Source organism: Nelumbo nucifera, chromosome 2, assembly GCF_055504915.1.
Source record: "Nelumbo nucifera cultivar China Antique chromosome 2, China Antique-T2T, whole genome shotgun sequence".
Taxonomy (NCBI): domain Eukaryota; kingdom Viridiplantae; phylum Streptophyta; class Magnoliopsida; order Proteales; family Nelumbonaceae; genus Nelumbo; species Nelumbo nucifera.
Genome location: NC_142650.1, coordinates 110,580,394 through 110,608,034, shown reverse-complemented (window position 1 = coordinate 110,608,034; position 27,641 = coordinate 110,580,394). Strand labels below are relative to the sequence as shown.

The following is a 27,641-nucleotide window of genomic DNA, read 5'->3' as shown; positions in this document are numbered from 1 at the left end:
GCTTCAGTGGATCCCTCCCTGCTTTCTCTGAAGACCAGAACATGGGCCACAGGCCTGGACACCAGTCTCTCAGCGTTTTAACCACCTTCACCTTTCACTTTCACTTTCCGTACCAAGGTACCAAGTACCAACCAATCAAATTCCCATTCCAGGAGAGAGATTTTACAGTTTCATCTATATATCCCTTTCACGACCACCAACAAAAGCATGACAACGAGGTACCGAACAGAGGTGGGGTCGGTCGTCTTTCGAGTTGATTGACAAGTATCACAGGATCAATCGAACCATATTTGGCAGGTACCCAATGCCAAGAGAACTCTGACGACGCACCATTGCTGTGTCATACAAAAACCGCATAGAAGGAAGAAGACAGACCCACAACAGCTATTCTGCTATAGTTTGTGTACATATTTCTGTACATACATATACAAATCCGCACATGTACGAAAAGGACAAGCCTGCAACTGTTCAGCATTTATTTGGAGAGATGTAATGCAATAGAAAAGCACTACCCAATAAAGAAAAACAAAAGAGATTAGGGAGAAGGTTTCTCTCTTAAAGAAAGATGCCTTTACAAACCTGCATGATGTTTGATTGTCTGAAATCTCCAGATCACATGGCAAATAGAAAATAAGGAAAAATAAAAAAGAGAGGTCTTAGTTTGTTTTCATCCTTCACATTTACTTCTACTGCGTAACTTTCTTTGTACATGAGATTAGAGGGGGAAAACGCAAGTATGCCGGCAGAGAAGTCACAGAGACCACCACCACCTACATCGTCACTGCTTTCCCCCCCTAGACAAAAGCAAAAATGCAAGCCAAGAATGAATTGCCTGAGAAACACCATCCCTCCCTGGTTAGATGGGGGCCTCAAACCTCCAGCGTTGCTTTCTATTAGCTCTTCCCTGAAACATGACAGGTACACAATAATGCATGGCAGAGCACCAGTAGACTGAGTTACAGAGATGGCATGAATAGGACCAACTAAGCAACACTGGAGACCCTTCAACCCAATGCATGGGGCTCTTACTGGATGGTGAGGGCCCTATTTGGGGCCCGATTCACTGGGATGTTTCCCCTCGGATGCCCTGAGCAGTCTCCTTCCTCACCTCTCTCCTCTGACATGGAATGAAATTTCGACAAAGGGAAGGCTTGGTTATGTTGGTAGCAGCTGTTGCCATTGGAATACGTCTGTGGTTGCTGCATAGGATCCTGAGCTGAGGGCCCATTTTCTTGCTGATTATTGGAGGAATCTGCATTTGCGATAGAGTTGGAAGGCAAGGGTTCAGAGCCTGAGGAGCTTGCTGATTGTGAAGAGGCAGCTGCAGAGGAACCTGTGCCCTTCTCAGTTGTGGCATTAGCAGAATTTTCATTAAGCTTCTTTGTGTTAAGAAAACGACCTCCGCAACCCCTTGCCCTTCTCATAGCATGTTGGTGCCGAGATTCATGAAGATAAGGCTGTAGAAAATGTCAACACAACCCACAAATCACATAACGGAAGTTGCATCCAGGATACTAATATTGTAAAATCACACACAACTGAGCTCAATAGCACTTCATCCCAATGCTCAACACTAACATCTCAGTATTTCTTTTCTTGATCAATAAACAAACATCTCAGAATTTACTCATGCTACAAGTTGCGAATAATAAATAAGGTAATCTTCTCGAGGGAAACTAGTTTTTGTTCTATAAAACCATCATCATTGCAAAATGCCTGAGTTGTTTGAGTTGGTTCCTTGGGTTCTAGATACACTTTTGGTACATTTAGGAGAAGGTAGAAGATCAGAAATTCAATTTTTTCAGACCCAAATAAGGTGATAGTTAGACCAATTGGACCATGGACCAGAAGTTTTATGGTTTTCTAATCTTGGTTATAATATTTGTTTTCTCCAGAACTAGAACACTGTTATTAAACCGGGTGGGTTTCAGCAACTTGACTGGCTTTCAACGAACTGCCTGGTTTTCACCCAGTCAGGGTTATTCTTGCTCAAACCTGGGTCACATCCATGAAGACGAGCAGAGAGACCATCATCAAGTCACAACTCAATTCTAAGTATTACAAGCTAGGTAAACTATATGATCATAATATGTTAAATAAACTATATAAACATCAGCATCATCTAAGTCTTGTCCCAACTATATTGGTTTGGTTACATGAATCCTGTTTTGCCATTCCTTTTATCTATATAAACATAAAAACCAACAAAGGTCACTAGGTTAAGTAAACTAGTTGTCTATTAATGCAACTATAGCTTATAAACATAGCAAACCATACATGAGAACTACTATTATTGAGATATTAGAAATGTGCTGACCCACAATTGCACAGCTATTAATTATTGTTTTATTGCTGTTAATGTTATTGGCGAACAGGGTACTTTTGTAATGTTATTAGCAATGAAGGGTGCACACCAGTCGAGAATGGGGTGGCTAGTTGTTAAGAGCACAAGGTCATCCATAAAGCTCTGCTGCCTATACTCCTCAACAGATGGAGTGACTGAGGAAGAATAGGCGAATACTTGGAGTCTCAAGGAGTATTTCTTTAGCAGCCATATTGCCATTCGATTTTTGGGGGGATGTGGTTCATATAACTATCCATTTGATAAACTGTAAGCCAACTTGGCTGGTTGCTTACAAATCTCCTTTCAGCCCTATTCCACTAAGCGTGTTTGTTTGTACATGTCATAAGAACAAAGTCTGAACCAAGAGCTATTGAGTGTAATTTCCTTTGCTACACTGGTGTTTTAAAAAGCATTCAAGGCATGCCTACAGGCAGAAGCCAAGAAAATGCTTTGAGGCATGCATTTCCACCTCAGAGGCGTAGGAGGCATATGCCTCTATTATGCTTTATACAAGAGGTTTATGTGTACCTCCAGTCAAGACACTAGGATAATGCCTGGAGGCGCAGCCTAAAGGATTATGCCTCCTCTATTGTGCTTTACACGCCTCTTATATTTGCATTTAAGCCACTTTTTATAATAGATCAAGGTGGGGCGACCATTTTATCATGTTCCCCATTATACATTAACATAATGCATAGGATGAAAATCTTCCAAGTTTGTTTATTATAGTATAATCTAAATGCCCATGTACAGACCCCCAAAACTAATCATACTGCACTATGTATTTACTGACCACATAAGACCAAAACAGAAAAATATAAAACATCTAAACAACACACTTAAACCTCTTTGTGCTCAGAAGGCTTATGCCTCTTCTGCTAACTAGGCATCATGCCTCCACATTTTAAAAAATTGTGTTATGCACATCAACAGGGGCACTTTTGCTTGGATGTCACCTTTCTTTGAGACAAAACCATTCTTTCCTGGCAATTCTAGCAAGGAGAATGTTTTAGATAATGGCATTGTTTAATGTTTTACCAAAAAAACAAATAAATGAAGGCTTTTTTGTCACCAAAAAGGTGGTTGGGGAAAGGAACTTGGGACCGAAAGATGGGTGCCCAGAGCAAATAGAGAGAGAACCAAAGGATGAAGTGTGAGGCACACGAGGCGTACACCTCTAGCACACCTCATGCAAGAGGTGTATGAGGTGTGCACCTCATGGACCTGAGGCATAAGCCTCAAATGCATCTCCACTTCCGACATCTGTCTTATGAAATTCTGGGGGCACCTCTCATCCATGAGGCATATGCCTTATGGCATTTACGGGGCACCTTACCTAGAGGCATGACTCCAGGCATATGCCTCCCACACCTTTTAAAACTGAACCTTACTATAATGTAACAAACTCACCAAAAGAAATCTTTTGACCAACATGTCCAAGAAGGAAGCCTTAACCAATGTTTTTTTGGTTGCTTGGTCCCAGCATTTTAAAAAGGTGTTGGAGGCATAGCCCTGGAGGCATGCCTCCAGGTGAGGCACCCCCAAACAACTGATGCATATACCAAAGGTTCAAAGTACACCTTGTGTATCAACTGTGGTGTATAAATACTTCAAACGGTACTCCTTTTAATTTTCTTTTTTAGTTTTTTTTCAACTTTCAGCTTTAAACATATATTATTTAAAAAAATGGGTTCCCAAAAACACCTGTAAACAGGTATATCAGTGACCAAAAGATACAATACAATACGCCTAATACAGAGCTTATCATATTGATACTTTGAACCTTGAAGATACCAAAGGCATTGATGCCTCCGAGGCATATGCCTTTTGTATGCGGCATGAGGCATACGTATCATGCAAAAAGGCAAAAACGAAAGGAAAGAAAAAAAAAAGAAAAAAGAAAGGGAAGGGAAGGGAAAGAAAATGAAAAAGAAGGAAAAAAGAGAACAGACACAGAAATCAAAAGAGATTCACTCCTGGTCATATCTTAGGCAAAGCAAATCAAATCAGCAGCTTAGAAGCTTAGAAGCTTAGAAGCTTAGAAGCTTAGGTTCACCTTCAGAGATGTTGCATCTCGTGCCTTTCCTTGGGTTGCCTATAACTCTTATTTGCTGGATTAATAAAATCTTACTCATTTATCAAAACAAAAAAAAAGGAAGCAAAGGGATTGGCAGATGTCCTGGCCGAAAAAGGAGAAGATAGACTTACTTGATTCTGGGTAAACTGTAAACTGTTGTATTATGGGTCATTACATTGCTGAAACCATAAAAATCCTGTACCTTAATCAATAACTGATGAATTAAAAAAGTTTATTTGCTTATCAAAAAAACAAAAAAAAAAAACAAAGAGAACAGACAGAAAAGTAAAGCCTGGAGTAATTTCATCTAGTATTATGCATCTTCATTCTTCTTAATATAAAACAACATTCACAAAAAGAAGAAAAAAAAGAAAGATGAGATCCCCTCCTTGAACTATGCCTCACACCTCCAGGTAGTGGAATGCCTTGTGTCATGCTTCCATGTTTTAAAATATTGCTTGCTCCTTATATATGTATTTTTAGTTGTTATACCCTCTATTATTTATTGTTTTAAACTTATCTTGATGTAAAATAATTTTAAAAGGATAGTCTGGAATCATTTCTTTTTTTTTGTTTTCTTTTTTTTTTTGCATTTTTTATTTGGACAAGCCAAAATGGTTGAACCAAATAGTCAAACAGTTCAACTTGCGACCCAGGCACCATATCCAGTCCAAGTCTAACAACATAGACCTCAACCAAAAGAGGAGAGAAATGATGTTTACTATTAACTCTTACAGGTGAAATAATGACATCTTGGTCTCGATAATATCTAAATTTGCATAGATAGGTTACTTTGGATTTATGAAAAATTGTGAAGTCATGTGACGCTCAGTTCATAAAGCTGATATCTGATGGAAAGAAGTTCATTCACCCCCCCCCCCAAAAAAAAAGACATATGATAGGGGATGTCAGCCTATTTCTAAAATGCAGGGGAAGTTTCAGCCCATTTCAGAAGTATAGGGAAAGTTTAAGTAATATTCCCTTCATATACCTTTCATTACCTTATTCAAAAAAAAAAGTTGCAGCTGCATCATTATTCTTAAAGGGTGGCCAACCCTATCTTCTATTGATAAATCTTAGAAGAGTGATTGATTTAGAAAATAATATTTGAATTATATTCTTGATTAAATTCTTACTTCTTTTCTTGATACATTCCATTCTTGTTGGACATCATATCATATCTCACTATATTCTTGAATCTCTTTGAATCTTTCTTAATTTCTTGAAATACTTGCTTGCTGAAATCCCGAAACTTATTTGCTACCTTTCCCTTGATTATTTCCAATTGGTAACTGGTTTATTCATTGAAAAAATGTAATTTACATTGGGAAGTGTTGAGCACCCCAAGCATCTCTAACGCGTCAGCTATCAATCCCATTTATATAAAGTTCCCCAAAACACAACCCTGTTGACCCCTTGTTTGGCTAGAGCATCAGCCAACAGTTTACATCCCTTTGTGTCCACAGAAATTGAACTCTCGAGTCTCATGCCAACTTAGGGCCTTTCTCACAAGTCTCAAACTTCCCCATTAGTTAAGATGCAAATGACCTCAGGGACAACAAACTTACCTTAGGAAAGTCCAAGTCTTCTCCAAACCCAAAACTTAATCCTGAAAATCCCATCTCTCTCCCACGCACCATTAATAATGCTTTCTTAAATATGCATTTTAAGTTATAGATTCGATATTGCTTTAATTTCTGTAATGGATAAATAAGACTATTGAATATTAACTATTATGGCAACAAAAGTTGCTCATCTTTATTGGCATCCATGTTCTAATAACATCATACACCATCATCTTAAGTCCTCATCCCACATACAATATAGGTTATGTGATTGCAAATAATATCACACTATTGCTACAGCATTTTATTATCAGTACTATTGCTACAGCATTCACCCTTTGTCACCCCATACTTGGCAGCACAAGTAATTAATAAGGACAGGAGGTTGGGGAAAGGAAAGAAAGATACTAGTTCTCCTCATATGTTATTCGTCAACAGCGTAGTTGCAATTTCTATCCAAATCTTATTGTTTATGCCACATCCGAGCTTGTTGCTGAATTGCTTTTAATGCCCCCAAATCATATCTATGAAAGTTACCAGTGCTTATAAGAATTCACAAAATCAGCTTTATATCATTCGATTTTTTTTGGATATATTTGCTCCAAGGAGCCACACAATGGGGGAGTAGCCCATCCCCTAAACCCATAATCCCCCCCCCCCAACCCAGGTGCAGGCAGGATCCAGTCCCAAGTCTCTGCTACAACCAGCAGGAGACCTTTTTTTTTATAGATAATGATAATGAAAATTTTATTAAATAAAGAACTAAGTATTCATCATACAATTCCCCACACAGAGGCACGAGCTGCAGCCTCCAAACTCATAAAGCCTACAATTGAGCCCAAAAGAGCTGATTCCTATGTACTCCTTGTTTAGCTAGAGGGTCTGCCAGCCCATTTGCCGATCTTCTTTCCCATTGAACTGTGACTGAAATATTTGAAATCAGCCACTTAAATCTTCTCAAAGCCCCCTGTACGGCCAGGCTGCCATCTCTGGTTCTTTTAGCCATCCAATAACCACTTTGGAATCACCTTCAATCATTAAATGCTCCACTGCCAACTCTCTTGCATATTCTGCTCCTTGTAACACAGCTTGGAGCTCTGCATTTACAGAGTCTCCCCACCCTATAGGACCAGAAAATAGAGCTACAATCTGACCCTCATCATTTCTAAAAACTCCACCTATTCCAGATGGCCCCAGGTTGCCCAAACTACTTCCATCAAAATTTAGTTTAATGACACCTGCATCAGGAGGCTTCCAATCCACCACTGGCTTGCTTCTGATTGCGGAACTTTTAGCTAGTTGTTCCCAATTTCTCCTTATGTCATTGAAAGTGTAGGTGGGAAACAGACCCAAGGATTTTACCCAACTTATGGCCCTACATAAGATACTTTCTAACACACATATTTGATCCCTCTCCTTGTCATTAAAGATTCTAGCATTTCGTTCCTCCCACACAATCCACACCAAAGCAGCTCTAACACACCTCCACAAAACTCTTCCTCTTCTCTTTGGCCACCTGAAAGTTGTAGGATCAAAAAGATTGCAAATCTGCACCGGTTCTGTCCACCTGCACCCAAAAAGATCAAAAAGCTTTTCCCAAAAGCCTACAACAAAAGGGCAAATGATTAGTATATAGTAGCAACTTTCCTCATTAGTTTTGCATAGGATGCACCAGTTAGGAGAGATATAAAGAATAGGTCTTCTTTTTCGCAAAACATCCAAAGTGTTGATTTTCCCGAGGGAGACTTCCCAACAAAGGGCTCCAACTTTAGGAGGGACAGGTTTGGACCAAACTTCCCTGCTATGAAAAGGTTGAGGCAATGGAGAGGAGCACAAGGAAGCAAAGGAGGCACAAGAAAAGGAACCCAAAGGTAAAGGCTTCCAAATACGGGAGTCTACAGAAGGAGGGTCCAAGCAAACAGAATCAATAGTTTTAAGGAGCAAAGCAGCCTGGTCAAGCTCAGAATCTCTCAAATCTCTTCTAAAACCCATATTCCAGTTTACGCCAGAAGAAAAGGATGAGGATACAAACCTTTGAATTGGCTCGTTTTTAAAACACGAGATGGAATACAAAGAGGGAAAGAGGTCCTTGAGGGCACAGTCACCAAGCCAAACATCCTCCCAAAACAAACCCTATCTCCAGTACAACATCATACCTGATCAGGTTCAGGAAAACAGGAAAAATACTGTGAATAGCCTTCCATGGGGATTTCAGCATAGCACGCCGAGATACACCAGCATCCCATCCATTGTCTACAACACCATGCACACTCCTTACCACTTTATGCCAAAGTCTCTCCCTTTCTAGAGGCCACCTCCATAGTCATTTACCTAGTAATGCTGTATTTTTCTTCCTTAGATTGCCTAATCCCAATCCCTCCTACTCCTTCCTCCTACACACTATTTCTCACCTAACCACATGATCCTTCCTCCCTTCCCCCGACTCCCACAAGAAATCCCTCATGACCTTCTCTACCTTCAAAATCACCTTTTGTGGCATTCTAAAGGCAGACAAAAGGTAAGTTGGCAAGTTCGCAAGAGTAGCTCTAATTAAAGTGATCCGACCCCCAAGGGAAATGTAGTTTCTCTTCCAAACTACCAGCTTCTTTGTGCATTTTTCTATGGTCGAATTCCAAAATCTTCCTCCTCTTGGATTATCTCATAGACGCATACCCAAGTACTTCAAGGGCCAGCTAGATGTAAGTCAACCTAAAGACTCTGCTACCTCACTCCATTCCTCCATCTCCAAATTTACCCCCACTACACAACTCTTTTCAAAATTGACACACATTCAAACAACTTTATACTCCTTTCAAGTTTCTAGCCTGAGGGATCTCCATACTCACAAAAAATGATTGTGTCATCTGCAAATTGCAAGTGTGACACCACAATACCCTCTCTTCCTACCCTCCATCCTCTAAACATATCCAACCCATCAGCTCTCGAAATGAGCCTACTAAACACATCGGCTACCAAGGTGAAAATGAAAGGAGAGAGAGGATCCCCTTGTCTCAACCCTCTAGAGGATGGAAAGAAGTCTCTAACCACTTCGTTAACTAAAATTGAAAAATGGCAAGTTTTTAAACAAGCCTCAATCCAGCCACACCATTTCTCTCCAAACCCAAAGTTCCTCAGGGCTTCCAACAAAAAAGACCAATCGACCATGTCATACGCTTTCTCCAAGTCCAATTTACATACAAAACCTTTCCTCCCCCTTCTCTTGAAGTCCGCCACACATTCATTAATTATCAAAATTTGATCTATGATCTGCCTACCTTGAAGAAAGGCCCCTTGTGATTGGCTTATTAAAGTTGGTAGGGCTGATTTTAACCTTAACGACAACACTTTGGCCAAAATTTTATAAATGCTAGTCACTAGACTAATGGGTCTAAAGTCTTTCGATTGAACAACCTCTCCCTTTTTAGGGATCAAAGCCAGGAAGGTGGAGTTGATCCCTGGACTTATAAAGCGAGTCTCCACAAACTCCTCAAATACTGCCAACATATCTTACTTGATGATATCCCAACAATCCTGAAAGAAAGCCATAGTGAAACCGTCAAGTCCAGGAGCTTTAGATCTATCCATTGAAAACACGACTCCCTTTATTTCTTCCAATTCAAACTGATTTGCCACCTCTGAGTCCTATCTAAGCCACTCTAACCCATCAACTCTAAGACTCACATCCCTTGTCTTTTGTAAACTGCCTTGAAATGATTCGTGAAAAACATTAGCAATCTCCTCTTGATCATCTACTACTTCACCATTGATCTCTAACTTTTCCACAAAGTTTTTTCTCCTTCCATTAGCGATTGCATGGAAAGATTTAGTAATACCATCCCCTTCCTTACCAACCAACAGGAGACCTTACCAACCAGCCAGTCAGCAGTTGGCACATTAGCTTTATATCATTCTTGATTAGGCAAATGTTCCTATTGGTTCCATAAGACCATTCTCCATTTGTCCTTCCACCACCACCCCCAAAAATAATAAAAATGTACAAAAAATAGTCAAATGCTTCTTTATAGTCATGTTACTTAAACATGCTTCTTTATAGTCGGGGGTATTTCGGTCATTCTGGTTTATCTTCTTGAAAGTGAAAGGTCTATTGTATCTGAGTTTAAGTTATGTGTCCCATCTTCTATGAGGGACAAAATAGTCTTTCTTGTAACTCTTAAGTTTTTTGAATAAATTCAAGTGGGTCGGCTAGGAGAGGGGTGATTTTACATTCTCTCTTCTAGTCTGGCCGAATACTCTTCTTCTTCTTTCTCTTTTCTTTCTTCTTTCTTCTTCTCTACTTTGACCTAGAATCACTAGGGTTTACTAACATGGTATCAGAGCAATAAGGTCTCGTGTTCTCTCTTCTTGCTGCTGTCCTCTTCCTGGGTTCGCCACCAGCTTCATAGTAGTTTTCATCCTTCAGCTGACTTGATTGGAGATTCGATAAAGGGCTGAAAAAGGAGTTGTCGTTTTGAAGGCCTGGAGGTGAGAATGCCTCTGGCCGGTACTGTGGTGGTCGTTGAAGTGATACACTAGACCCTCTATTCAGTGTACGAAGAGGGCTGAACGTAGACAAGTATGAACACTGCTGTCGTGTGCTCAAATAATGGACCGTGAAAGCTATTTTGTGCTTCAAAAGTTAGTTGTTGTGGAGCTTGGTGAGACTGATACGCATATCAGTCATGTTCTTTTTTTTCTTGCTCATATGTGTGCTGAAAGAAGAGTCATAGACTACTGAAGTCCACGACAGCAGTGGCGTGGTGGTGGTTGTGTCGTGGTGGCTGACATATCTGTGATTCTAAATGCTTAAAAGTGAACTCCTAGACCTTGCGTGTAATCAGTTCTGCAGTATGAGAACAAGTGTTCGATGAAATGACTAAGTGATTTCAGCCTTGGCGTGTTGATGGTAAATGGTCCTGCAGTGTGCAGTCAAGGTGTTTGATGTGTTGACTGAATGATTTAAGCCTTAGTGTGTAGTGTGTAATGTGCAATTGAAGAAGTTGGAGTTGGTGGTATCATAAGTGAGATAAGTCTTGTGAAGTGTGTGAGGTTGTGGTGTATATTTGAAGGTGAAATAATTAAGATGACTTCATTTGCAGATGGGAATGACAACAAAACAGAAATCATGCCTTCTCCAGATTATCTAAGTATTCAAATGACATCCATCAAGTTGAATGGTGAGAATTATGTACCATGGGCAAAATCCGTGGAGGTGTTCTTGAAGGCCAAGAGGAAAGTAAAACATGTGAGAGAGGAGAAACATCCCTCTGATTCCCCTGGGTTCAGTGACTGGGAACAAGAAGATGCATAGATAATGACGTGGCTTTGGAACAACATGGAACCAAAGATTAGTGTGAAATTCATGTTCCTAGATATAGCCAAAGAAATCTGGGATCATGCTAAGAAGTTGTACTCTGGACAAGACAACACAACTAGGGTATATCAGTTGTACCAAGAATACTTCAATTTGAAGCAAGGGAGTCAAAGCTTAGAAGAGTACTATGCAAGTTTGAGGAACATCCGCAATGAGCTCAATGTGTATCACCCTCTAACATCAGATGTCCAGATCTAACAACAGCAACGTGAACAGCTTGATGTGACTAGGTTTCTTGTGGGCTTGAAGGTTGAGCATGAGCCTGTCAAAGAACAGAAATTGGGGGACCGCTCTCCCCTCACTTGAAGAAGTTTTTGCTCGTCTTAAGAGGACATCCATTGAGCCGGTAGAACATTCTTCCTTCTCTGATAGATCTGGTATGGTAGTGACTAAAGGGAGTGATCATGGAAGTAGAAGTGGTGGTGGCAGCAGTGGACCTCCAAGCAACCGTGGTGGACACATGTTTAACCGGGCTAGTGGCCGGGCTGGAGGCCGAGAGTCAGGAGGAGGCCGTGGAAAAGGAAGGAGTAATGCTTAGAGAAAGTGTACACATTGTCGCTTAGAGGGGCACACAGTTAATTTCTGCTATGATTTGCGTGGTCCACCCAACTTGGGCTCACCATGCTACGTCTAAGAGTAGTAGCACAATTACTGAAAGCCAGCAAACTGACCCAACCCCCTCCACATCTGCTTGTGCTTCTGGGCAGGAAATGGTGAGTGTACCACATGCAGTATATGAGCAGTTCCTTCAAACATCTCAGCAGAACACCACTACACTTGCCCATTTAGGTATAGCTTGCTTAACTTCCAAAGCCTCACCCTGGATCATTGACTCCGGAGCCTCGAACCATATGTATGGGACTCTTGATGTATTTTCTTCCCTTTCTCGCTCCTCCACATCTCAAACAGTTACACTTGCTAATGGTTCTACACCTCCTATCTGTGGTGTTGGTGATGTTGATCTCTCCTCCTTGTCTTTAGCATCTGTTTTATATGTTCCTAAGTTCCCTTTTAACCTTATGTTTGTTAGCAAATTAACCAAGTCCCTTAATTGTTCTATAACCTTCTATCCTTCTTCTTATGTGTTTCAGGATCTCAAGACAAGGAGGAAGATTGGTGGAGGGCATGAAGCAGGTGGTTTGTACTATCTTGATGGTGGTGGCCCCCCAGTGGCTTTTCAATCGTCTCTTACTCCTCTCCAATGGCATTGCAGACTTGGTCATCCCTCTCTCAAGGCTTTGAAGCTGATGGTTCCTTCCTTGAGTCATCTTTCATCATTAGATTGTGAGTCATGTCAGTTGGGAAAACATCATCGAGTCTCATTTAGTCCAAGAATTGATAGTCGTATCTCAAGTCCTTTTGCTTTAGTTCATTCTGATGTATGGTGTCCAGTTAAAGTGGTGTCATACAATGGGTATAAGTATTTTGTAATCTTTGTTGATGACTTTTCAAGGATGACATGGATCTATCTTATGAAAGACCATAGTGAATTGTTCTCTATTTTTCAAAAATTTCATGCTGAAATACGCACTCAGTTTGGTGTTCATATGAAAATACTTCGCTCCAATAATGCCAAAGAATACAACTCCTCACCATTTCAGCAATACCTAGAACATCATGCAATATGTCATCAAACTTCTTGTGCCTACACCCCGCAACAAAACGGTGTAGCTGAACGGAAAAGTAGGCATCTTCTTGGAACTGCTCGGTCCTTGATGATCAATATGAATGTCCCAAAACATTTTTGGAGTAATGTTGTTCTTACATCCTATTTTCTGATAAATCGGATGCCCATGTCAATCCTTAGAAGTCAATCCCCTTTCTCCGTGTTGCTTCCCACTTTGTCTCCATTTCCTCTCACCCCAAGAGTCTTTGGCTGTGTTTGTTTTGTTCAACACTTGGGGCCTGGAGTAGACAAGCTAGATGCTCGAGCTACGAAGTGTATCTTTCTTGGCTACTCGAGGACTCAGAAAGGGTATAAGTGTTATAACCCAAAATCTCATAAATCGTTTGCGTGCTCTGATGTCACCTTCTTTGAATTAGTTCCTTTTTTCTCAGATGTTGGGGTCTCTTCTTCTCCCTCTGTGGTTCCTGTTCCTGTACCGGTTGTGGACACACTTCCCGTAGCTCCCATTCCTACTGCAGATGCACATCATATGCATGTTACTACAGAGAGGCCGCCAATTACTCAAGTGTATACCCGCAGAAGTGCTTCGGCCCCTCCTCCACTTCAGCACCTGTCGACAGATCCTGCTACTGCTCCTCCCTCAGATCTTGATCTCCCTATTGCTCTGCGGAAAGGTAAACGTACTTGTACTTCTCATCCCATTTCAGACTATGTTTCCACTGCTCACCTTTCTGCTTCTCATTGCAAGTTTATATCATTACTCTCACCTGTTTCCATTCCCAAGACTGTACAAGACCCTTACCTCCCTAGGGTGGCGGCAAGCCATGGAAGAATAACTCTCTGCTCTACAACATAATCACACGTGGGAACTCACCACTCTTCCTCCTGGTAGGCACACTGTTGGGTGTAAATGGGTCTATACAGTGAAGTATCTTCCTGATGGCAATGTGGAACGATTGAAGGCAAGGTTAGTGGTCAAGGGCTATTCTCAGTTATATGGGGTGGACTATATGGAGACATTCTCTCCTGTGGCTAAAATTGGTTCAGTTCGGGTGTTGATTTCATTAGATGCTATGTATGATTGGCCTCTCATACAACTTGACATCAAAAATGCCTTCCTACATGGTGATCTTGTTGAGGAGGTGTATATGGAGCAACCACCAGGGTTTGTTGCTCAGGGGGAGGCTGGTACGGTGTGTAGGCTCAAAAAGGCAATCTATGGACTGAAACAATCTCCACGTGCATGGTTTGGCAGGTTCAGTGAAGTGGTGAAGGCCTTTGGGATGAAATAGTGTCAGGTTGATCATTCTGTGTCTAGCTATAACTCAAAGGATGGGAAAATCTTGCTAGTCGGGTATGTGGATGATATTGTCATAACTGGAAGTAACAGCAATGGAATTGACATGCTGAAAAATTCTTATAGGACCACTTCAATACGAAAGATCTGGGGAAGCTAAAGTATTTCCTAGGAATAGAGGTTGCGAGGTCAAAACAGGGGATCAACCTATGTCAGAGAAAATATGTTCTTGATCTACTTGAAGAAACAGGATTGTTAGGTGCTAAACCAGCAGAGACTCCTATGGAACTCAATGCCAAGTTGAGTGTGGATGCAGGTGAAGAATTTGATGATCCTAGAAGATACAGAAGGTTGGTGGGAAAGTTGAACTACCTGACCATTACCCGACCAGATATATCATTTGTTGTGAGTGTGGTGAGTCGGTTTATGCAACATCACTGGGTTCCTCACTGGGAAGTTGTTCTGAGAATTGTTAGGTACCTAAAGGGTGCTCCAGGTCGTGGTTTGTAATACCAAAATGGAGGAACTCTTGAGATAGTAAGGTACACAAATACTGACTGGACTGGCTCTATATCAGACAGGAGATCAACCACAGGGTATTGTACCTTCTTGGGTGGCAATCTTGTAACTTGGAAGAGCAAGAAGCAAACAATGGTGGCAAGAAGTAGTACAGAAGCAAAGTACAGGGCTATGGCCCATACCACATGTGAACTAGTATGACTGAAGAACTTACTACAGGAGATGGGATTCTCAATTGACAAACCCATGAAACTATACTGTGATAACCAAGTTGTTGTTAACATCTCATCCAATCCCGTCTTCCATGAAAGAACTAAACATATTGAGGTGGATTGTCACTTGGTGAGAGAGAAAGTGATTTTATGGTTTTAACTACTTTTTAAGAAGACATATTAGGATAATGAATGAACAACATTACCAACTGGGGGTTCTCGGAGCTTCAGTGCACCCCCAGCCCAACTGTTATGTTCAAAAAAAAGCAAAAAAGCGCGCACCAGGCGTGCGCCTTAAAGGGCTGCACCTAGGACCTAGGCGAGGCGCATTTCAGGCGCCTGTGCACCTTAAATCATTGGATGGAAGTGGAGAAATTAGAAGCGTGGGCAGTGATGGAATGGAGGAGGGAGAAGGTAATGGGTGTAAGAGAGTTGAATGCAGAACTTCTGTTATTCATGTTTCACAGTAGGCAATATGCAGAGTGCATGCTGGAATCAGAAAAATTGAAGAGGAGACTTTAACTTGAGGTTGGATTGATGGTTCCCGGCAGCAGGAGAGATAGTTGCAGATAGAAGAAGATGTGCAGTGTGGATCAGAGTGGTAGGCATCCCATTGCAGCTTGGAGCATTCTAACCTTTGAGGAGATTGGCAAGTGCTGCGGCTGATTTCTGAAGTTCGATGACAAATACAGAAGTTGGGAAAACCTTGATATGGCAAGAATATTATTTGAAGTCTTGGACGCCTCAGCCATCCCAACTAAGCTGAATCTTGTTTTTGCATGGGTGTGGTACGAGTTCAGAGTAGTAGTTGAAGAAGCTGACGGGACTGTTGTGAAGGTGGAGGAAGAGGTTGTGAATGAAGAAAGGTCGAAGACGAAGTGTTTGGCGAGGTAGAAGCTGAGGCAATGGGGCCTGGAGAACCATCTCGTTTCAGCACAGAAGAGGAGATAGAGGGGGTGGGAAGACGAACTGGAAAGGAGATAATGAGGTGGGTGTCTCTTCAAGGAAAGGTGATGACATGGCCGAAGAGGGTAAGAGGGAGTTATGTGAGGAAAGACACATAGAGGGTGAAAATGTTGAATTGGTGGAAGCCAAGAGTCAAGCAAGTGGGAAGGAAGGGGGAAGAAAAGATACAGACGTCAGGAGGTAAAATTTAGTTTAAAAATAGCAGCTGGTACCACTACCTTAAAGGGGGTGGGGCTCTATACGGCCACAAATAATCAAAGGGAGGAAGGAGAAGCAAAGAATGACTGGGTCTGGGTTGTATCGAAGTATGAAAATTGAAGGGAAGTTGTGGTTACAGAAGGAGGGGAGATGGGTCTCTCCACCTATCTGTCATCGCTTGGATGAGCTTCAGTAATCAGGAAATAAGTTTTCTGGAGAAGATGCACAATTAGGACAGAATTGAAGCAAGGTTAAAAACCAAAGGCACCAGAAGCAGATCTCACCACACAAAGGTTTTTCTTCAAATGAGGATCAACCATCACGAGGTTAGCCAAAGTCAAGAAATATGACTAATATTCTAAAAGAGATTCAGTGAGTGCAAGTCCGGGGATACCTGGTTTGACGACAGAGAGTATTGCCAAACAAAACACAAGAGCAAAAACTTTGGAAATTATCACACAACTAAATGGTAAGGTATGCTCGGATTCTCATGGCTTTAGATCTTCTCCATCTTCTTCAAGGGTGGGGGTGGCTCTGTTAGGGAAGAAGATTTGGGGGGTCGGTGGTATGATGGCGTGGATGGAGAAAGGAGTTTGAAGAGGAAAAGAGCAGAAGACAATCAACAGAGGCTTTACAATAGAAAGAAAAGAATGGTGGTTCAAGGAGACTTGGGGGAAAGGGTTGAAAGGAAAGAATCAGACGAGCATGAGGAGGGTGGAAAGGAAAAGAGGGACGGGGTGAGGAGATAATGGGGCCTGAAGCTTTTTTTTTTTTGAAAGAGTAATAAAAGAAATTTTATTAAAACAAAAAAAAATGCAAGGAAGAGGTGACAAGCAGGCACCTCAACAATACGAAACAAATAAAAACCATCAAAAACAAACTTGAAACTACTACGAATCTGAAAAACAAGTATATTCCACTAGATCTCCTCCGAATCTTGATTGCTACTCTGTGCAAACAGTGGGTCACCAGACCCAATCCGAGACAAGATGTCCAACTGAAGCCACCACACCTTAGCAGATTTGAAACACCACCCCTAACAGGTCATCTCTTTTGGACAAAAGGTTTCTGATCAGGTTCTCACCAAAGATCTCCTGTTTCTCTTCCTCAGTCTTCTCTAGTTCAGCTTAACAACCTCAACCTTCTCCCCTGTACCCAAATCTTTCGAAACTAAGAAATTGACTCTTAACATATCCTCACCTAACACCTCCTCCTCACCCCCCCCCCTTGCATCCCACTCTCTTTCTTTGCCTAGTGGAGCCTGAAGTTATAGAGCTTACAAGGGAAGAAAACACTTAGAAGGGAAAGGTAGGTATTGATCAATTGGTGGACAGACAAGTGGCAATTGGGAAGTCTCTTAGCCTATTCTTTCTAGGGGGGAAAGGGTGGTGAGGAAGGCAGGCAATTGGACAATTTGAAAGAAGTAGAAGGGAAGAATATAACAAAAAGAAAGTTGGAGAAGGGGGTGAGATATGGAAGCAAGGAGAAGGGAGGAGGGAGGAAGCATTTGTTGAGGAAGAGTGGAAGGAGGTTAGGGGAGAATTAATAGGGAAGGGGGAGCCTGAAGTTTGAAGAAAAGAAAGATGAAGGATGTCAATTTGGCTACAAGTGTTTTAGTAGCAATTAGCGAATAGGCAAAGCCTGACAAATAAGCAAGAAGATCGCTGAGGTCAACACTGGGAAGTTTAGGGCTCAAATTTGTATTTTGGATAACTTGTATTGATTGGTCTATGGGCGAATTGTATTGCTTTAGTTGGTTTGGAGGCGTTGGCTTAACACCTGGCTAGTTTGTATCTCTTTTTTCCTTTTCGTGAAATTTTCTTTTGCTGTTAAAAGAGTTTAGTACTCGTATGGGTGGGTCTCTTCAAGGGCGTAATGATTATGATTTGTTTAAGGGCTGACCAGATTTTATGTCCAGTGGTTGGTTGGGGTGTTTAGGTTTGGGTGTTTCAGTTGGGACAAGTTGTAACCTAAGGATGAGGGAGGCTGTTTTTTCGGGTTCTGTTTGATTTTTCTATTGGATGGGTCATTTCTTATCACCATTTTTGTACTCTTTTTTCTTCTTTATTAATAATATTTTCTTTTTACTTATCTTCCAAACTATTGGAAGTGCTTTGATTTTCAACCTGTAAGAGATTTATCTTCAAACTACCCTCTTTGAAGTCTAATCTTCAATGGTGATCAAAGTTATTCTACATCATCTTCCAACTTCATAGTATGGACACTTTCCCCATTACATCAATATTAGAAAATGGAAGCTTTATCCATCATTACAAACATATAAAAGCATAAATAAATGTAAAAATAAATCATTCTATAGGAATAGATAGAATTTACATTAACAACCAATGAAACCCAAAGAAGAAGAAAATAAATCCATAAGTGTAGCACAAAAACGTGGACAATCAAGTTCATGACCACAGAATGAAAATTTTCTTCACCAATCAACTATTATGCTACCTCAAAATACATTCTAGTATTACTCCCAGGTTCTAGCACATAAATACCATACCACAAATAAATAAAATATTAGACTCGCAAAAAAGAGGGTCGAAACCCTCTAGGATTCAGGTATGTAAACCAAGAAAACAAAGTCCAAGAGTCCAAGAAGAAACTTGAAAGTAGCTGATCAAAACAAAAAAGAAGAAACTTGAAAATAAAGAGCAAAGGGTGTTGTTGAACCAATCACCCTCCACCCCCATAAGGTGAGATATTTTAAGTTAACAAGGCTTATATACACAATTACAATATTACTCCTATGGGCAAAGAAATAAATTAAATGATACTACTCTACAAGAGCATAATGATAGTATAGAATCTGTTTACCAAAAACAATAGTATAGGATTTAAATATATACACCTATATCCAGTAACTCTTTTCACAGCAAATAGATTCCTCACACCATCCTTATCAGTCTCATGGCAAATGATAGGTAACATTAAACCAAGTATCTTTCTTATGGAGGAAAGGTTATCCTGGTGAAAAGTGTGTTATCCTCCCTCCCAAATTATCTGCTGTCCTTGTACCCAATCCCGGCAGGAATGGCTGCTATCATTGAAAAGAAGATGAGGGATTTCCTCTGGAGAAGCTGGAAAGTGCAGAAATACCACTTGGTGAACTGGAACAAGGTATGTCAGCCCAAGGCTGTAGGGGGTCTGGGGGTTAGAAGGGCGAAAAGTATCAATACTGCTCTGTTGGGGAAGTGGTTTTGGAGATTTGGGGAAAGTCAAGGAGGGCTGTGGAAAAGGGTGGTGCAGGGCCCAGTATGGTGTTAGAAATATGGGATGGGATCCAGGAACTTCAACTTATTCCTATGGATGCTCGGTTTGGAAAGGTATTGAGAAATCTTACCATTGTTTTGCAAAAGGTGTGAAATCCAAAGTAGGAAATGAGGAGAAAGTCAAATTCTGGAAAGATGTTTGGTATGGGGAGAGACCTTTGAACAAGAGGTTCCCTGTCTTGTTTGAAGTTGCAGCAAACAAGGAAGCTAAGGTTGCTGAAAGTTCGCAAATCCAAGATGATAATGTGGTTTGGATCCCACAATTCAGAAGGAATCTAAATGATTGGGAAGTGGAGGAGTGGATGGAACTCCTGTAACTCCTTTACAGTACTCAAGTGGGGACAACAAGGGCTGATGGTAGAATCTGGAGGAGGGAGAAGACTGGAAAGTTTACAGTCAAATCTTTTTATAAGGCAGTGGACAGTTTTTTTTTTTCGATCAATAACATCATTTTCATTAAATTAAGAGAAGAGAGGGAATAAGTATACAAAGGGGGAGATAAAATAACTTAGCTCCCCAAAAACAGAAAACACAGGGAATGAAGAGAGGGAATAAGGCAGTGGACAGTTCAGAAGGACTTTCAGTTCCAACTCACATCATTTGGAGTAAAAATGTGCCTTCAAAGATTTCCTTTTTTGTATGGACGGCTTACCTCAACAGAATACTTACAAGGGATAACCTCTCTGAGAAAGGTGCTCTGCTGGACTCAAATAGCTGTGTCCTATGTGAAGGACATCTGAAAACAGTGAATCATCTATTAATCCACTGCAAATTTTCTTCAGAGATCTAGAACAGAATCTCACAATTATTTGAAGTGAAAAGTTGCTGCCCAGGTTCAGTACAGGATTTTGTAAAAGGTTGGAGAGTGGAGGGCTTGAGTAAAAGAAAAAGATTAGTTTGGAATTTAACCCCAGCAGTGGTTTTTTGGTGTCTGTGGCAAGAAAGGAACAGTCGGGTTTTCAAAAATAAACAAGTTCTGCTGACTCCATTTTTCAGAAAATTGTGGGAAAGATGTTTTCTTGGTTCTCTGGTAACAGGCTGGTTAAGGGTATAGGTTTTGAGTCCTTTTTTGTACATGATAATCTTTTTGTAAAGCAGGGTGGGGTTCAAGTCAAGAGGGAACAGTTTTCTGGTCTCCTTAGGAACTTTATCTTGCTGTATATTTTGTTCATATTTAATATTGATACTTTACTTTTCTCTCAAAAAAAAAAAAAAACAGTAAACCGTAATACTCAATGACATCTATCATGTATCGTCTTGTATATATGGAAAGGTCAATAATATTTGGCCAAACAATCAAGAAAGTACTAAATAACCAAGTTCTATATTGATGAGTCATCCTGAAGTGAGCCAAACAATCAGCTATGTACCTAGACTCTGACAACTACAAAGATCTTTCCTCTGAATAACTGTACAAAATAACCAAGTTCTATAATGATGATATCATCCTGAAGTGATATTAGTTCCCTTTGCTAACAAAAAGTGTAAACAATCAATGATCCATAAATGTGGACAAGGAATATAAGTGATATCAGTATCTTGACCCAAAAGATCAAGGTACCAATATATACATACCTTCCTAACTTTTATCAGCTTCTTTTCCAGCTCAGCCTTAGCACGTGACTGTCTTCGCCTCAGAATTCCATGATACTGCTTTGCGTTCACATACACAGGCTCTTCTGTCATTTCAAGAGGCAAAGGCATTCTAGTGTGGTGCATCCCAAGTAAATGAGGATGTGCCTGAAACAATTTTTTACATGAATCATTAGGCAGCAATACCCATGTTTATAAACAAATCTGGTGCAAACTTTCCTAATATTGCCTTGTGAATAAAATATCCCATTGATAAATACTTCTACCCACTATAACAGCACTGCAATTTATTCACATAATATAACAAAACACAAAAGAATGTCAATGAAAGTGCACGAAAAAAGATGGATGACCAAAGAGAATGATCTAAGAACTAGAGAAGAACTTAACATTATATTCCACTACTACTACTAAATTTTGTATTCCATTTCTGTCTTAAATAAAAAAAAATTCCATTTTAACAATTATTTTTATTTAATATGATGATTATATAACATAAGAAATGTTCTGAAATATCTTTGACAAAACTCTGTACTTTTTTATCTTTTCTGTTCTATCTTTTTTAAATATTTATTTTTTTTATGAATAATAATAAACTTATTAATTCAGAAGTTGATTTAGAGTTGTGAATTCAAACAACATCGGAGGAAGAGGCGCGAGCTGCAGCCCCTCCTTGAATCTCTTACAAGTAAACTAGGAAAGAAATACAGGAATCACAGCTGAGCCCAAAACAATTCTTCCCTATTTACCCCTTGCTTACATCTGACAAAGTATTTGCTGATCTCCCCACCCACCGTACAGTAACCAACATATTCCTTGTCAACCAACTGAATTTCTTCATTTCATTCTTTTGTGTTCTATCTTTTTTAAATATTTATTATTCAATCATGACATCATGAATTTCTTTGAAAAGTTTGATCATTGACCCACAATTTAAATAAGAAAATAGCTTTGCTTTCGAATCAGTTTTAAATTATATATTTCACCTACATTATATACATAATTTTTACTTATCACACTTAATTTTTGTTTGACATAATTAATATATAATTTTATATATATTCTTTTGATTACTTGTACTTTTTTATTATTTTTAAATATTTATTATTTAACTATTATATCATCAATTAATCCATTTGACCCAAACCACTAACCCACAACCCATAAAGAAAAATAGTTTGATTTCTAAGTTGACATTAAATTTTGTGTTCCATTTTCATCATTTATAAAAGTACTTCTTACATTTCATACTTCTTTTTGTTCAGTATGATGAATATACAATATTAATGATATGCTCATTCTTTTTATTATTTTGTATTATATATTTTATTTATTTTTATTTTTATTAATTATGGCATTATTTATTAACGAACTTGACCCCAAATGGTTGAATTGCTTACCCACCACTGAGAGGGAAGAAAATGGTTTTGTTTTCAAATTATTTTTCAAAATGTTTATTTTTATATTATTAAAATTAATATTATGGATTTAATTAGTAGAATTTAATGATAAGAAAAATATATCTTAAATATAGGATTTAATAAGAGAATATACCTTAGATATGAGATTTAATGAGAGATAATAGGAAAATAGTTTAACTTCCAATTGGTTTTAAATTTTACATTTCATTTTCACCACTAATAAAAACATTTCTATTTATAATCAATGTTTTAAACTTGTTGTTGACCTGCCCGATTGAACCATTCGAACCATCACTCGGCCTTGATTCTAGGTTTTGTTTTGTTGAAACTCTCCCTTTTGGTTAAAAACCATCTAACTTGGGCAGTTCAACCATTGACTTGTTCGGCCTAGTAACCAAGTTGCATGTTGCGCACTTAATTATGTCCAAACTTTTGGAAGCCATAACTTTGCACTCGACTGGGATTATCTTTTTTTTTCTATTTTGACTAACTTTTCAAGATCTATACGTCCCAAGGGCACTATGTGCCTTGCCTTGCTATTTTCGTGAAATAAAAAACCTTTTTTGGTCCCAAATTGCAATTTTTAATATTTTTTATAAATAAAAAATTTAAAACAGAATTAAAAACATAAATAAATGTAACATAATACATATATTATATGTAATATATGTAAAACATAACTATGATGTATGTAAAACATAATTATACCATTTATTGATAAAATATGTATTTTTACACACACACACACATATAGTGTTGATGCAAAGCAGTTTGGCTCGTTTGACATTGATAGTCCAATTGGTGACTCGTGACCCTAAGGCAAAAGTGGGTCGGTTTTTAAAACACTGCTTATCATACTTATTATTGTTTAATGGAAATATCTATGATACGAGAAAGATATGATAGGGAAAGAGTTTTGACCAATCAAAACCCACCCATGAATTTTGATAAATGACACTTGATTCACTACCACGTTTATGATTCCAATTTATTGGTGAATTATTTTTCCGATATCATATCTTTTCCATATCATAGCCGAACCCTTGTTTAATATGTCAAATATATGATGTTAAAAACGTTCTCATTTTCTAAATTTCTATTTTTTTTCATTTTATATATTTTTAAATTTTATTATTTAATTGTGGCAACATGATTGGCCCATTTGACCCAAATGGTTTAATTTATCACCACCACCTAGATGAAAACACTATTTTTCAGGTAGATTTTAAAGGTATAAGTTTTTATGTTATTGAAATTGTTAATTTATTATGTATGTATTTAATTATAGAACTTAATGATGAGAAGAAACAAAGAAGCCTTAAATATATGATTCAATGAAGGTGAATGCAAATTGATGCCTTAAATGTTGGATTTAATGAGAGATAATTGAATGCATTGAATATCTTAAAATTAACTCTTTTCAACTCATTTAATATCAATAACTAATTACCCTATTTGCCCTCATTTTTTATCATTAAATTTAAATATAGAGGGGTAAGTTTTGTCATCACAAAATTCCAGAAATATTATTGAGGGTATTCGTACTTTTTAAAATGGTATAGATTTTCCAGTTTGTTGGTGTCATATGAATATGTTTAATTGTTAAAGAGCTATGATACCTAGACACCTGCACATGCCTAGCATACCAATGTCAGACAAATACATACCTGATAATAATACCAGATAATAAATGAACACTTGTAGAATATATTTTATAATTTATACCATTAATGCTTTAAAATATATTCAATTATATGTCTTAGCAAATTATAATATAAAAAATTATTAAGTGCTAGAAGCTCAACTAAATTTGCCAAGGTATGGAATTGCACATACCCAGCCAACTGATGCAGAATGAAATAGTTACTTTAGTTCTCAGTTTGGGTTAAAGTAGGAGACAAGGTGTAGTTTTGTTTATCTGAGGTAGATTCAGTACAAGTATAAATACACATTTTAGGAAGATCTTAAATAGTTAGGTTTGGGTTAGCCGGTTAGGTTTACTAAATTATTGGAGTGTTTTTGAAATCAACCAAGAAAAGTGTTATGAGTTTTGATTTCTGAATTTTCTTATTTTGGTTCTCTCTATATTTGTTCTTGTCATTACTACAGTGGCATGAACAGAACCTAATCTTCAAGAATACTTATTTCAGGTTTGGTTTGCTTCCACATCTTATTATTAGAAGTTCCTACATTTCCAGTTAAATTACCAACGGTGTCCCATTTTTCATCATTACCTCTCCATATTTTTACATATTTTGTTGTATATAAACTGATCCATATTCAACTTCCTTTCTGATCAAATATAAGTCTTCAGATTATTTTTTTTTCCCAAAGGAGTTTTTCTCTTGTTTCATCACATGGTTAACATTCATAGCAAACAATTTTCAGAAAGCGCCATTTCCCATAAAACAAATATAATCATGGAGTGACATCTTCAACATAACTCATGGAAAGGGTTTGACAGGAGAAACTGGGGATTAGAAATTTGAACAACAGAATCTCATTTAGATTATTATTCTTGCATACCATAGCCTGATTTCCATAAGCAGCCATTATTCCCCCATAATATGGATCAGAATATGGATATGGTGCACAAGCCTGTAACAAGTGAAAATAACATTTAGAATCGTTTCATTACTCCTTTATAAGAAAAGGCATGCAAAATATGGAATCCATAACATCATGGACTCAAAAATATGAACTCTGAACAACTGCAACAAGCCAGCAACTACATAAATTATGAGAGGTAACCAACAAGTCCTAGTTGGGTGTGCTAAAACAAGATATCTTACAATTGAGTGACCAATGAGTTCAAGCTGGGTATGTGGTACAGCACTTTCACCCATTGTTGGAGGTACTGTAGATGTCAGATGCTGCATACACTGATTTTCTTGTCCATGGTTTCCATCAGAGCCTGAATGAAGTCATGTTAGTACATTATAATGGATCTTATCCATTAGGTGGATAACACAAGTCCCAATAGCTACTATACAAGAAATTATCACAGATATCTCATTAGACAGAATGAATAGCAGATTTGAAGAAGTACCTGAATTTGTTGACCCACCATTCTGTGTTTCTTTACCAACATTAGTTCCCTTTTCCAGGCCACCATTTGCTTGTGTTTGGCCAGCTTTGTTCCCCCCACCACCACTTGGGGGCTCCACTGAAGCAGATTTTGATGCACTCTCACCTAAAACAGCAGGAGGCACAACAGTATACCCAATTGGACGCCACCAAGGTTGAGTGCCAACTGTTGATGAGGGAATGGTTTGTGCATCAGGATCTTTTTGGTTTCCATTGTCAGATTTTGAGTGCATGCTTCCCAACTTTGTTTAGAAAACCTTGAATTCCCTACCCAACAACAAATGAATAATGAATTTAGTCGGTTGATATAGAAAAGAGTAAGCAGAACCAAATGAAACACCTAAACAGAAACAAATTGTATTTGAACCAGTAAGTGATCAACCAATAAAACCAGCAATAATTCATGCAAGATACAGAAAGAGAAACACGCGCAGAAAGGTGAGAAAAGCGAAAAAGATATAACGTTGAGGGGAAGCCGTTCCAAGTAAACCGTGAACTTCTCTCCCGCAAAATCGAAATACCTATTTTTCTCAATTAACAGAACAACTAGGAGATGAACATACTAGCAATCTAGTAGTACACAAAATAGGACTTAAAACTAAAACGAAACCTGCAAGGAACCCGAAGCAACGAAAACTCAAACAGGGGTTTAGAAAAACAACGATCAAAAAATAAAAAAGACGTGACAGCGAACAAGAATCTATAGAACATGTGAACACTCTAATACCCTAAAAGTTCACAACTTTATTAAACATCAAAGCCTAAAATTTACTCAAAGTCAACACTGAATTCTAAAATTTGCAGGAGATCATCAAAGCCCTAACTCAAAAGGAAAAAAAATCACGAAGTATAAGAAAACAAAGTAGCAGAATCTCCATGCAGAATATCATCTCTTGACTCTTCCATGCTGATCAAACTCACAACCAATCAGATAAAACTAAAAGTCTAAAACTACACAAATTAAAAAATTTAAAATAAAAACAACAAAAAAAATACGAAGAAAAAAAATAACCTGACGAACCAATCATCGACCAAAAGTCCTCCTAGAGCAACGCACCAAACAACCAAACCATTAAAATCAAATTCAAAGCCCCCATCCACACATACAAACACGAAAAAAGAGAAAAAGAAAGGAGAGAATATCCGCCGAAACCCTACCCTTCAAAGCCCCGCAAATCGTCGAAACCAAGTAGTAGACAAGCTAAAACCCACAAATCAAAACTGCGAAACTGGATGAGCAGCGAAGATTTACCAATTGAGAACAGTAGTCAAGAAACCCTATAATTCTCTTCTGTTACAGAATTCCAAGCCATCTATGTAAATCCATTTCTCTGCGATTCTCAACGAGAAACTGAAACTGTAGCCCGATGGAAGAAGGAAAAAATAATAATAATTCGAGAAATGGATTAAAATAAAGAAATATATAATGTTTATTTTTTACAGTCACGCTCACGCTAGCGTCGTCTCTCTCTCTCTCTCAGTCTCTCTTCCCTCTCTCTCTGTTAAATTAATTAATTATTTCCCAGAAACTACAAACAAACAAACCCCTTGAAACATTTATTACTTTTAAAAGAGGTTTAATAGAAATTTAGAAAAAGACAGATAAGCCCTATTTTTTTATAAAAATAATATATTTACGTCAACATCCCCTCGCTTTCCAAGTATGACGAATTTGTCCTAGGAAACTGAGCAAAGATTCCCATAAAAATTTAACATGTTTGTATAAAGGGAGAAAGGCCGCGTTTGGTAAAACTTTAATGTAACATTTTGGGGATTTAGCAAAAAATTGCAATCCCATAATATAATAGAGTTCAGATTTGCGCCCCACAATGTCCCGCATGACATCCCTGCCATGTATGGGAAACATTTCCTGATGATGATATCATCGAGTCCGGTACTATCATTGGGAGATGTTCCTAATACACGGCAGAGATGAGCTGTGAGACGTTGTAGGGCACCCCCTTGTGGGGCTAGATGTGAACTCCCCATAATATGCCCCACGGCAGACTCCATTCCTCCCTCTCATCTTTTGCAGCTTCACTATGGGTTTTCTTTTGCAATGAGAGCCAAAATCTCTTGTTCT

The 27,641-nt window shown here is 38.7% G+C and overlaps 1 protein-coding gene across 3 annotated transcripts; it reads right to left on the bottom strand.

Moving 5' to 3' along the window:
* Nucleotides 1-535: 535 nt before the first annotated feature.
* LOC104612996 (nuclear transcription factor Y subunit A-1-like) lies at nucleotides 536-27,099 on the bottom strand. Of its 3 annotated transcripts, none has more exons than XM_010280668.2 (6): nucleotides 26,811-27,099; nucleotides 25,521-25,825; nucleotides 25,264-25,385; nucleotides 24,998-25,069; nucleotides 21,033-21,197; nucleotides 536-1,457 (listed from the first exon to the last, which is right to left on the bottom strand). In XM_010280668.2, exons 2-6 carry the CDS (start codon nucleotides 25,789-25,791, stop codon nucleotides 1,026-1,028), a joined length of 1,062 nt encoding a protein of 353 aa, XP_010278970.1. In that variant the 5' UTR covers nucleotides 25,792-25,825; nucleotides 26,811-27,099; the 3' UTR covers nucleotides 536-1,025. The 3 variants fall into 3 exon arrangements, with proteins under 3 accessions (XP_010278970.1, XP_010278972.1, XP_010278973.1); XM_010280670.2 differs by having other exon boundaries at nucleotides 26,717-27,041; XM_010280671.3 differs by lacking the exon at nucleotides 26,811-27,099 and adding an exon at nucleotides 26,571-26,731.
* Between the last annotated feature and the right edge of the window lie 542 nt (nucleotides 27,100-27,641).

Excerpts from the sequence above, each read along its gene's own strand:
- LOC104612996 (XM_010280668.2), bottom strand. The coding sequence starts at position 25,791 with ATGCACTCAAAATCTGACAATGGAAACCAAAAAGATCCTGATGCACAA. Across the intron at positions 25,070-25,263 it reads AACTCATTGGTCACTCAATT|GCTTGTGCACCATATCCATA; the intron begins GTAAGATATCTT and ends CACTTGTTACAG. Across the intron at positions 21,198-24,997 it reads CTTATGGAAATCAGGCTATG|GCACATCCTCATTTACTTGG; the intron begins GTATGCAAGAAT and ends AAATTGTTTCAG.